The 13,083-nt window shown below is 48.3% G+C and overlaps 1 protein-coding gene across 3 annotated transcripts in view; it reads left to right on the top strand.

The window, feature by feature from the left end:
• The window catches only part of TASOR2 (transcription activation suppressor family member 2), a 759,889-nt gene that overhangs the window by 153,721 nt on the left and 593,085 nt on the right, over positions 1 to 13,083 (top strand). For all 3 annotated transcript variants that reach the window (XM_069229296.1, XM_069229295.1, XM_069229294.1), the window contains exons 12-13: positions 221 to 293; positions 374 to 466. In XM_069229296.1, coding sequence (XP_069085397.1) covers positions 221 to 293; positions 374 to 466 — 166 coding nt within the window. The remainder of the gene's footprint in view (positions 1 to 220; positions 294 to 373; positions 467 to 13,083) is intronic.

Below are 13,083 nucleotides of genomic sequence, written 5' to 3'. Positions count from 1 at the left end.
GACGTGTATAGGTGAGGAGTCGATGACTGGCAAATGGTTAATAGCATTTCCTTTTCAAATGACCTAACGAACAAGTGCAAAAGCTTTCAAATGGCCTACATTTTTGCATAGCTTCGTCACCCAAGAATTTGCACATTCACTGTTTTTCTTTTTGTAATATATTTTGAAAGTAATATGTGTAGCTGCAAAACCCGTTACATTTCTGTTCTATTTTTTATAGGCCATCGTCAAATTCCTACGGGATCAGGGGTTTCTGATTTTGATAACATCGACAGTTTTGAAACCCAACCAAGGTAGAGCCTATGACAAATGTAAAAGTGGTATTGTAATATTTTGTGAACTTTAAAAATGACCCGTGTTTTAATCTTTACAGACCTGGGCACGGATGGACCTATAAATCTCCATGCTCTGTTTCTTTTTCCTTCATCAAGAATAACTTGTCTTACAACTGGTTCTTCAATAAATGGTATGTGCTTGAAAATGTACCTTCTTTGTAGTGATTAACACCAGCATTAATATTAAGATAGAGTAGATTTGAGAGTTGCCATTTTCCTCAGGGTGGTTTGAGGGAACAGTTATAATGTGCACTGGGATGGAGAGAGAGGTTGCTTATGGAGTTGCACCCTGTTAGATACCTGTACTAAAAAAAAACAATCAGCCTGGCCCCAGATAATATATTGATGTCATTGTTTTTTCCGCTTACTTTAAGTACAGCAAAGTTTTATGTTTTATTTTTTCTCACAGTGTGCTATATCCGTTACTGCTTGCATGGTAAAATCAGCCTGTCCCCAGATAATATATTGATGTCATTGTTTTTTTCTGCTTACTTTAAGCACAGCAAAGTAATTTTTTCTCACAATGTCTGCTATAATCATTGTTTAACCCGTAATACACAAAAGTGCATGTTTGCTTTTACTGCCTTTATGATGCTGACTTGCAAGATCATAACAATGAGGCAGATTGGGAGGTGCAACTAGCATCCATGCTACTCTTAAAATGAGTCAGTTACAGAATACCCTTGAGTGACATGATTTAAAAAACAAAAAAGACTTGAATGAGGGAGTAACTTTAGATTTTAATGGAGAATAGTCTGATGCAGTTGACTGATGTTGTTTCCTGCCTCTGGTCCATCCGGGCCCTCGTTCAACTCTCTCGCTGCCACAGTCCTCTTGCACTGCACGATAGAGATGGGGCTTATTGACGCTTTCCTGGCCTAAAGGACTGGGACCCCCTCAAAGCTGCATTAATCGGGTGATAGCCAAGCCTTTCCTACTTGTGCCCTGCAGTGCCCCCACTACTCAGGGATTCAATTGGTTCCCTCTCAGACTACTGTGTGTACTGCATGTACCTATGCCATGGATCTCAGCTGTAGCACCTGCTGTTCCCATAAAACTGTATCCCCCCACACCTGTACTTGCTCTTTCACTCTAGCCTCTGCCACCCCTTTCCCTTTACACCTTCAGGTAAGACCACAGAGTTGTGTGGGTGGGGGCGATGAAATTCTCAATGCCTCCTCCAGGCGTGTTGGTCCCAGCATCCTCAGCTTGCCTGTGCTTGTGCTGGCTCTGTCCAGGGAGATCACCACTAGAGAAATCCTCAGATGGTGTTTGCCCGCTGTACAGCTCCAGAGTAATTCAATTTTCATACATCTACCTGGTAGCCGGGAAGCATGAAACTCCTATGCTCTGAGCCACCCGAACTTTTTATACTGTCCCTTCCTCAGCCCCCATGACTGTCATACAGGGAGAGGGTTGCAGCTTCAAGGTGTGTAGCTCTGAGGTGTCATTCGGAGTTACACTGGAGAATACATACCGGCTCTTAAGTGGTCTAGCAGAAATGGAATGCCCTCTAGACTAGACAGAATCATCGCCCAAGCAGATGGAAATAACTTTTTCTGCCCAGGTTAATGCCACAGTGGTCTGAAACACAGTCAAACAGGTTCTTTCGGATCTTCATCAGGAAAAGCAGAGGGAATTCATAATCTCTTAACCATATCAAGAAGGCATTCAGGGAGTTTGTCACACCTTGGAGGCAAAGCTGGATGGTGTCTGTGAGGGGACAAAGCTGCCTGGGGCGAATTTGGAGAAGCTAGATTAAGCGGTAAAGAGAAATTCCACTCAATGAAGGCATGCATGTCACATAATCTGCAAGATGAATTGGAAAAACTGGAAAATCTCTCTAAGAAATAACTTAATGTTCTTATTGTCCCAGAGGAAACAATGTCGAGAGACCTGAAAGGTTTTGTGATCAATCTCCTAAGTGAAAACCCAGGAAGATACTTTACATTTTTTTGTCATACAGCACAAAGGAACAAATTTTGAATCTGGTTTTGAGACAAGGGGAGTTGGCCGGGGATGGTTCTTCATACGCCATCAGATCAAACATTTTTATGGTCACCGAACAGAGGCAGTGGGAGATGAGACAGAGGATCGAGGAGTTGTTGTTAGGACCCAAGGCCCAGTTAAGGTCCCGGCCGTGCTCCGAGTAGTTTGGAACAACGAGATGCATACCATTAGGCGAGCCGAGCAGTCTGATGATCTCATCACAAAAATACATTGCTTGTCCTACGGTTGAAGAATGCACTGTTTGACCCTGTGCACCACTATGTTTTGTTTGTAGTTAGCCTATCCTTTCCCTTCTGTCCTTTCTTGCTGTTGTTTTAGTGTGGGATGCTGGGCTAGGCATGGTAGTTATCAGTGGTTATAATATCCTGAATTGCCATAGAGGAATATGCCACAACTAATAGCCGGGGATTTCCTTACAGGAGGGCTCTGGGTAGGAAGCATAATGGGGGAATAAAATACAAACTGGCAAAAATGTCCTTGTAGCCATCTTAGGTATTTTAAATCCAACCTTCTCTTCCTTTTTTATCAGTTGTTTTTCTTTCTTCAGTGTAAGAAACAGCAGTTTAATCAGTGAGTGGGTGGAGACTAGGAAAAATGGGGACAGTAGTTAAGGAGATGAGGATATTGACGCAGGGTGTCAGTGGTCTAGAAGAAGACAAATGTTGAATAGTCAGTATTTTCAAGAGAGACCTGCCCAGAATATAATTCTCCAGGAGACACATTTGACAGCATCAGAGTGTAAGGGTCTCTTTCGTGGTCAGGCATTAGTTCATCAGGTAGTCTGTTCTAAACAAACCCTGTTTTCCAAGGGTGTAGCACTCTGTTTGAAATGGGGTCTCTAGTTGGCAGTCGGTCTGCACCCTGTCCAAGTAGGGACCCTCACTCTAGTCAGGATAAGGGAGATACCCGCTCAGATAACCCCTGCTCACTCCCTTGGAAGCGTGGCATGAACAGTCAGGCTTATCTCAGAAGCAATGCGTGTAGCATATGCAAATAACACACAGTAGCACAGTGAAAACACCACAAAAGGGCACAACACCAGTTTTAGAAAAATAGACAATATTTATCTTTGTAAAACAAGACCAAACGATAAAAATCCAACACACAGTGCTAAAAATATGAATTTTGTAAGATTTAACTTAAAAATACAGTTCCTTGAAGTCGATAGCTCCACCTGGGGCTATCACGGCATCGTGATCAACAAAACCAACAGTTCAGGCCAGCCATGGCGTCTCGGCCCGGTTATGGTGTTGGGAAGATCCACAAACAGTACCTCTGGATTTGCAGGGTGTCGGTTCTGGAGTTGGTGCGGGAGTCGTCGTGCCCTTTAAGTCAAACGCATTGCGGATTGAACTCCAGCCTGATGAAGTCAGTAGTGCTGGTGTGGATGGCATCAGGGATGCGGTGCGAAGTGGGACGATGCCACAGGTCACGCTGCAGGCAGCAGTTCGGTGATGGCATCCAGCTGTGTTGGTGAGAACAGGGCTGAGGTAAGAAGCGTGGTGGTGCCACGGTGCAGACAGCGGCGCGGGTGTCAGCAGGAGTGGCGGTGGGGATGCCCAGAGCTGAAGTATGAGCAGGCGATGCTGGAGTGCAGGGTCCACAGTTTGTGGTCAGAGTAGCGGCTTGGTGAAGCCGTCTGATGACGGCATTCGTGAGACCAGGGTCGTGGTACAAAGTGGGGCAGTGTGGCTCCGTGCTGCGTCAGCAGGTCACAGTGCAGGCCAGTGTCGTTGTTGACGGCGTTGCAGTGTTTTGTTCTCTCTCACAGCACAGAACACACAGTTTCCAGTGCTGCAGGTCGAGGAAACTGAAGTCTTTGGTGTCCCTGAGACTTCCAACTGGAGGCAAGCCCTTGGAGAACTTTCTCATGCAGGATATAAAGCAAAGTTCACCCTTTGCTCTCTTTTAAGGCAGAAACAGCGACTGCAGGCCAACACAGCAAAGGGGCAGTACTCCTCCTCCAGCTCTTCTCCTTGCCAGAGGTTCCTCTTGAATCCAGAAAGATTAAAAAAGTCTGGGGTTTTGGATCCACTACTTATACCCCTTTCTACTTTTGAAGGATGGCAAACTTCAAAGGGAAGTCTCTCTTGTTTGCAAGATCCTGCGTTGCCCATGCCAGGCACCAGACACACACCAGGGGGTTGGAGACTGTTCTGTGTGAGGGCAGGCACAGTCCTTTCCAGTGTAAGTGACCGCTCTTCCCTCCACTCTAGTTCAAATGGCTCATCAGGATAGGCAGACTCCACCCCAGATCCCTTTGTGTCACTTTCTAGAGGGAATCTGCAACAGCTCAACGGACAGTCTGACCCAGACATGGAATATACAAGTAGGCCGAGGCACAAAACGATTTAAGCAAGAAAATGCCCACTTTCTAAAAGTGCAAAAAGAACAGATGATGGACTTAATTCTTAACAATGCAAACATTCACCTCCAGTCACAAAGATCTGGGTATAATCCATTGTTTTGTTTTCCTCCCCACGCCACCCCAGTTTGGACCCAGCCATATGCAAATCAGTCATGACCCTGTTCCTCATGGGAACAGTCCAGCCAGAACTACTAAAAGTGGCAGTTTCAAACTGACAATTTAAAAACCAATTTTACCAAAAGGTGTATTTTTTAATTGCGAGTTCTGAGGCCTCAAACTCCATATTTCTATATGCTCTGAAAGGGATACTGCACTTTAAGATATTAAGTGCAGCCCCCATGTTAATCTATAAGAGAGATGGACCTTGCAAAACAAATCTGTTAGTATTTCACTGTTAGGACATGTATATCACGCCAGTATATGTCCCACCTTGAACATACACTGCACCCTGCCCTTGGGGCTACCTGAGGCCTACCTTAGGGGTGCCTTACATGTATAAAAAGGGAAGGTTTGGGCCTGGCAAGTAAGTACACTTGCCAGGTTGAATTGGCAGTTTAAAACTGCACACACAGACACTGCAGTGGCAGGTGTGAGTCATGTTTAGAGGGCTACTTATGTGAGTGGTACAATCAGTGCTGCAGGCCCACTAGTAGCATTTGATTTACAGGCCCTAGGCATCTCTAGTGCACTTTACTAGGGACTTACTAGTAAATCAAATATGCCAATCATGGAGAAACCAATCACCAATACAATTTACATAGGGAGCACTTGCAATTTAGCACTGATCAGCAGTGATAAAGTGCGCAGAGACAATAAAGCAGCAAAAACAAATCAGACAAAATAGGAGAAAGAAGGCAAAAAGTTTAGGGATAACCCTGCAAAAAAGGGCCATTTCCAACACAACACCCTCCCAGCCTAAAGCCAGGGTAGGCCAATCAATACTTTCCTTGACTTCCCTGCTGAGGGCGATAGAACCTGGACGGTTGTCCACTACTGCAGGGGTTCTTGCCAGTTCTATGCCCTCTGAACCCAGGTGGATCCCTCAGTCACCACTCTCAGGGCCCACTGAACTAACCCTGGGGGAACCATTCCCCTGATCTGAGGAATCCATCTACGCAGCACCTAACCTTACCTTGCTCACAGGTGCATCCCAGTAGCAACCATGGCCAACAGTGTGATGTGGTCCCTTCCACCTCTGGGATCTTACTTCAGTGCCCCTCCAAGGGAAAACTCTTACAACACGGATAGCAACCAATAGAGGCTACTGACAGCTGTCAGTGTCAAGAGCCAGGCCCCAGGCCATCCTAGGGTCTCTAGCCTCTGTGGTTCGAAAAGTGGGGGGCAGTAACCCCAAGTGACTTGCACCCTTTTTCTATTTCACCTCCCATCAGTCCAGGGGTGGAGACTGGTCCATTCCCTGAGGATGAACAGGGGGTGGGCTTTCCCTCCTCCTGTCTCTCTTTCTGGGGCCCTGTATCTTCCGCCTTGGAGTGGTGCCCCCAGACAACTGAACTGTGAGGGCGCCTCTGGGGCCACCCCTCCCACTTCCCCTGACGCCTGGGGCAACTCATTCCCCAGAAGGCAGTCTATGGGCATCTGAGGACTGGCTATGACTCTCCTCTGGGTTGCCTCCCCACTTAAGGGATACCAGGGCCATAGTGCAGAAGAAGTCCTGTCCATGGCCTGGTGTCACCCTACACACTTGGCTGGTGTACTGCTCTGGAGAGACAAGCCTTTCCACCATCATGGTATGGCTAGCCCCAATGTCCCTCAGAGCAGTGACTTGGACCTCATTCACCATCACCTAGTGGAAGTGACGACTCCCACCCTCAGGGATCGCCAACTCACTCTCTGAGCTTATCTCACAACTAAGGGAATAACATGGCATGGTCTATGACCTGCCCCTGGGGGTTACCTCCCCCTAAGGCCACACTGGCCACCCCTGTAGAGGGGCCACCAGTGGGGGTTTTCTTTGGACAGACAGAGTCCCCTTGCTTGTGTCCTAACTGGGAACACTCAAAGCACCGGGGTTGAAAATGAGGTACCCTGGGCCCCCGCACACCAGAACTGCCCTCCTTCCTGTCACAAGGGACATGGAAACCTTTTTCTCCCCCTTTATCCTGGGACCTGTCTGTCTCTCCCTTGACCTCCCACTCCTTCTTCTGTTGGCGACCCTGCCCACCCTTAGCTGAGTCTCCCACATAATCCTTCGTGTGGACCCTGGTATTCAGCCAGCCACCTGCCTCCATAGCAAGCTTCCTGGGGTCAGTCAGCTTACTATCAGTCTAGTACTGGCACAGCTCTGCAAAACACAGACTACACAAGAGTTCCTACGCAATTAAGTTGTACAGCCCTGAAAATCTGTCACATTACTGCCATTCACCCAACCATCCAGTGCTCTGCAAAAATAATCTACACATCCTAACCAGGTCTGGGAATCAGTTTTCTTACTCCATCTAAACTGATCCCTATACTTGTCAGGAGTGAGACCGTACATGGTGAGAAGGGCCTCCTTCATGTCAGCATAGGTGAGTTGTACCCCTTAACCAAAGATAGCAAAGTGTTCATCCCCTCCTCTGTGAAGTGGTTCCACAATCCCGCTCCCCAATGCTTTTCAGGGACCACCTCTGGATATCATCTCTCTTCTTCTACTCTCTCCCTACATTCTTGGGAATGTGTACTTTTTGTCTGATTGCACTGATGTATTGCTGTCACCATTGCTGGCTGCTGGATCTACTTATCTGATCCAGCTGCTTTACTCTGAGCTCATTGTCCAAAAGCATCTTCTTCTTCTTCTGCACGGCTTGCAGCTCCCTCTGAGCCTCCATTTTTAATCTCTCCATTTCTATCTGATGCCTCCAGACTTTTCTCCTGTCCTCCAGGTCCTCTGGAGTAAGGCCTTTTGATCCACCACTGCTGCTTGACACAGGGAGTACACCCACCTCCCCCCCCCCCCCCAGCAGCTCCTGCACCCTCAGCACATCTTCACTAGAATTTGGGTCCACGGACTCCTCAATTGGATCCTCAGACTGCCCACTGGAAGTTCTGGCTGCTACCCAGGCCTTCAGCACCCTTTGTAGCTCCTCCTTCTTGGTGAGACCTCTGACCTGTACTTTGAGGTTTTTGCAAACTGCCTTCAGTTCCTTCACGGTGTAGGTTTCCAACCAATCCTCCTTGTAGGAAAGTACCCTCTTTCTTAGCTTGGCTACCACCATTTTCTGTCTGTTGTAAGTATGTATGACTGTGTCTACTGGGATCCTGCTAACCAGAGCCCCAGTAGTTTTGCTCTCTCCTCTAAATTGTACCTTTTTCTTCCCACAAATGGCATACTGGACCCCCATGTAAGTCCCTAGTATATGGTACCTAGGTACCCAGGGCATTAGGGTTCCAGGGGATCCCTATGGGCTGCAGCAGTTATTCTGCCACCCATAGGGAGCCCATGCAAAGAGTTATGCAGGCCTGCAATTGCAGCCTGCGCGAAACAGGTCATTATAAGTCACCCCCTATGGTAGGCCCTCTCAGCCCAGAGGGCAGGGTGCAGGTACCTGTGTGTGAAGGCACCCCTGCACTAGCAGAGGTGCCCCTTCAAACTCCAGATCAATTTTCCTGGACTTTGGGGATGCCATTTTTACACATGTACTGGACATAGATCACTACCTATGTCCAGCTACATAATGGTAACTCTGAACCTGGGCATGTTTGGTATCAAACAGGTCAGCATCATACCCCAATACGGTTGCAAGTATTGTAAGTATGATTCCATGCACTCTTGGTGCTCCTTAGAGGACCCCCAGCGTTGTGACCACCAGTCTTATAGGGTTTACTGGGCAGCCCAGCTGCTGTCACCCCCTCAGACAGGTTTCTGTCCTCCTGCTTATCTGATCAAAACCTGGAAGGCAGAACAAAGGATTTCATTTGGGAGAGGGAGGTAACACCCTCTCTCTTTGGAAATAGGTGTGACTGGCTTGGGAAGGGTAGCCTCCCCAAGCCACTGGTTTGCTTTGAAGGGCCCTCAATGTACAAACCAGTCCACACCGGTTCAGGGACACCAGTCCCTGCTCTGGCGTGAAACTGGACAATAGAAAGGGAAAAAACCACTTCCCTGACCATCACCAAACCAGGGATGGTGCCCAGAGCTCCCCCTGAGGGTCCCTGTGTTCTGCCATCTTGTTTCCAAGTTTGGCAGGGAACTCTGGGAGCATCTGAGTAGCCAGTCCAGGCAGGTGATGTCAGAGTCCCCTCCTGATAGGTGCTTACCTGGTTAGGTGACCAATCCACCTTCCAGGGCGATTTAGGTTCTCCCTTTTGGATTGGTCCTTAGATTTGGCTTGCAAGATTCCAGCAGGACTCCTCTGCAACCTTTGCTTTGATGTCTGGCCACTGGAACCACGACTAGACCCTCCAGGAATCTTCAAACACTGCTACAACAAAGAAGACTCTTCTGCAACTTTGTTTCCAAGTATCCTGCCAGCTTTGCAACATTTCCCCGCGTGTGCATCCTCCAAAGTCTGCAACTCTTCAGCCTGCAGAAGAAGAAGAAGAAGGATTCTCCCTTGGAGTGAAGGAGTCACTTCCCTGAAACTGCAAGCACCACCGGCTGCTTGGATCTTCCCTCATCTTGAGCTGTGTGGATGCTGCATCACGGGTGAATGGTCTGGAGTAGTCTTCTTGGTCCTCTGTGCCAGCTGTCCAACTTTGGTGATGGTAAGCCCTTGCCTTCCCACTCAGGACAGTACCCCCGTGCACTGTGTCTCTTGTAGCTGCCAAGGCTTGTTTGCATCTCCTCTTAGGTATCTTCAGGCGAAGTGTAGCTCCAGCCCCCAGCACACCATCCTGCAAAGCACAGCCTCCTGCGTCGTTCTCCTGTGGCGTAGGATCCTCTGTTGTAGTGCTGCGTGGGCTTCTTCTGTGTCCCCGTGAAGTGGGACTCCTGTGGGTGCTCTGTCTGCTCCTGTGGACTCTCTGAGATGCTGAAGGTCCCCTGTGACTCCCCCTCCTGAGTTTAGTCCTCCTGGGCCTTGCTGTTCCCTGGCAGCACCTCTTTTCCACTAACTGGGAGTTTGCTTTTGCCAAAGCTTGTTGGTGGAACTCCTGCACCGACACCTATCTGCAATCTTCCTTCCAGCGTGGGAATTCATCTGCATCCATCAGGAACTCTTCTGTGGCTCCAGAGCTGCCGTGCTGACCTGTTCTTTATCACTGTCGACCAACTTCTGCATTCACAGCTGGGTGGGTAGTAGCTTCTATGCCTCCTATATTCCACTGTGACTCTTGGACTTGATCCCCTCTCTCCACAGGTCTTCTTTCTTCAGGAATCCACTGCTGGTTTTCTTGCTGTCTTGTCTGGGTGTGTTCTTTTTCTCCTTTTCCTCCTTTTGGGGAAAATCCAGTGTTTTAGTCCTGTATTCCTGGTCGCTGGGGGCTACTGTGTTACTTATTTCTGTGGGTTTCTAGTGCTCCCAGCTCCCCTCTACACATTTTACTTACCTAGGTGGGGGTACCTTATTCGCATTCCATTTTTTTAGTATATGATTTGTGCACCCCCTAGGGTCACTATTGGTTATTGCTATTTACACTGTTTTCTAACCTTTTCTGTACCTGTTTCTGATTACTAGTGTATATATTTAGTGTATTACTTACCTCCTAAAGGTGGGTTACCTGTCTAGTTTTTTGTGGTTACTTGTTCCAAAAATTAAGTACCTTTTATTTTTGTAGAACTGAGTGTTTTCTTTCTTATGTGTAAGTGCTGTGTGACTACAGTGGTATTGCATGAGCTTTGCATGTCTCCTAGATAAGCCTTAGCTGCTCATTTACTGCTACCCCTAAAGAGCCTGGCTTCTCGACAGTGCCTACCCTTCACTAAGAGGGCATACCTGAACCTGGTATGAGGTGTAAGTACCTTAGGTACCCATCATCCTCAAAACCAAATCATGGGATGCAAGTGTGGATGCTCTTGACTGAGACATGATTTAGTTGGGGTTCACTTGAACTCAAGATCAAAAATGTGTCAAAGAGAAAAAAATCAAAAACAAAAATCTGTATGTGACACGTAGTGGTCTGCGATATGGTGGTAGTGTACACCAATCACTGTGGGTCAAGTGCAAATGCAAGTCCTATCCTCACCGCTGACAACCACTGTTAGAAATGGGGTCTCTAGTTGGCAGTCGGTTTGCACCCTGTCCAAGTAGGGACCCTCACTTTAGTCAAGCTGAGGGAGATACCCGCTCAGATAACCCCTGCTCACCCCCTCTGTGGCTTGGCACGAGCAGTCAGGCTTATCCCAGAAGCAATGTGTAAAGCATTTGCACATAACACACAGTAACACAGTGAAAACACTACAGAAGGACACCACACCAGTTTTAGAAAAATTGCCAATATTTATCTGTGTAAAATCAGACCAAAACGATAAAAAGCCAACATAAGCGCTAAAGATATGAATTTTGTAAGATTTAACTCAAAAATACAGTTCCTTAAAGTTGATAGCTCTACCTGGGGCTATCACGTTGTTATGATCAACAAAACCAACATTTCAGGCCTGCTGCAGCGTCGCAGGCCAGCTACGGTGTCGGTAAGACCAGCAAACAGTACCTTTGGATTTGCATGGAGTTGTGATCCTCGCATTGAGCTTTGGAGAACGGCTTTGCGGTGTCGGTTCCGGAGTCAGTGCGGGAGTCGTCGGGCCCTTGAAGTCACACGTGTTGCAGATCGAACTCCAAACTGATGAAGTCAGTAGCACTGGCGTGGATGGCTTTGGGGATGCAGTGCGAAGTGGACGATGCAATGTGCAGTGCCCACAGGTCACGCTGCAGGCAGCGGCTCAGTGACTGTGTCCAGTGGCATCGGTGAGACCAGGGCTGCGGTGTTAAGCGTGGGGGTGCGACGTACGCTGCCACCAGATCACGGTGCAGGCAGTGGCGTCATTGTTGCTGAAGTGCTATCGTTGGTAGGCCCAAGTCAGCGATGCGTGATGGCTCCGTGCGTCGTCTACGGGTCAGGGTGCAGACGGGGACGTCTGTTGACGACACTGGAGTTGATGGTGCTGGCATCGGTGGACTGTGGCTGCGGTGCGGGACAGGGGTTTGTGCTCCTCACGAGCGGTGTCCACAGGCCACGGTGCAGGCAGCAGCGCTGGTGTCAGCAGGAGTGTCGTTGTCGGGGATGCCCAGGCTGTGGTGTGAGCAGGCAATGCCGGAGTGCAGGGCCCACAGGACACGGTGCTATCGTACGATGACAGCGTTGGTGAGACCAGGGTTGCGGCGCCACGCAGGGCAGTGCAGCTCTGTGCGCCGCCGGCAAGTCACGGTGCAGGCCAGCGGTGTCGTTGGCAGCGTCGCAGTGGTTTTTCTTGTCTCGAGCACAGAACACACAGTTCACAGTGCTGCAGGTCGAGGAAACTGAAGTCTTTGGTGTCCCTGAGACTTCTAACGAAGGCAAGCTCAACTCACTGCTGTTGGAGAACTTTCTCAAGTAGGATACACAGCAAAGTTCACCCTTTGCTCTCTTTTAAGGCAGAAAAAGCATCTGCAGGCCAACCCAGCAAAGGGGCAGTACTTCTCCTTCAGCTCTTCTCCTTGGCAGAGGTTCCTCTTGATTCCAGAAAGATTCTAAAAGTCTGGGGTTTTAGGTCCCCTACTTATACTCCTTTCTGCCTTTGAAGGTGACAAACTTCAAAGGGAAGTCTCCATGTTTGCAAAATCCTGCCTTGCCCAGGCCAGGCCCCAGACACACACCAGGAGGTTGTGTGAGGGCAGGGACAGTCCTTTCAGGTATAAGTGACCACTCCTCCCTCCACTCTAGCTCAGATGACTCATCATGATATGCAGGCTATACCCCAGCTCCCTTTGTGTCACTGTCTAGAGAGAATTCACAACAGCCCAACTGTCTGTCTGACCCAGACGTGGAATGCAGAGGCAGGCAGAGGCACAGAATAGTTTAAGCAAGAAAATGCTCACTTTCAATTTAAAAACCAACTTTACAACATGGTGTATTTTTAAATTGTGAAATCAGAGACCCCAAACTCCACATTTCTATCTACTCTCAAAGGGAAACTGTACTTTAAGGGTATTAAGATCAGCCCCCATGTTAACCTATGAGAGAGCTAGGCCTTGCAACAGTGAAAAACGAATTTGTCAGTATTTCACTGTTAGGACATGTACATCACACCAGTACATGTCCCACCTTTAACATACATTGCACCCTGCCCTTGGGGATACCTAGGGCCTGCCTTAGGGGTGCCTTACATGTATAAAAAGGGTAGTTTTAGGCCTGGCAAGTGGGTAAAACTGCACACACAGACTCTGCAGTGGCAGGTCTGAGCCATGTTTAGAAGGCTACTTATGGACCTAGGCATCTCTAGTGCACTTTACTAGG

The sequence above is a fragment of the Pleurodeles waltl genome, chromosome 4_1 (genome assembly GCF_031143425.1).
Source record: "Pleurodeles waltl isolate 20211129_DDA chromosome 4_1, aPleWal1.hap1.20221129, whole genome shotgun sequence".
Classification (NCBI taxonomy): Eukaryota; Metazoa; Chordata; class Amphibia; order Caudata; family Salamandridae; genus Pleurodeles; species Pleurodeles waltl.
The sequence above is the reverse complement of the archived record's forward strand: the minus strand, read 5'-3'. Positions and strand labels throughout refer to the sequence as shown.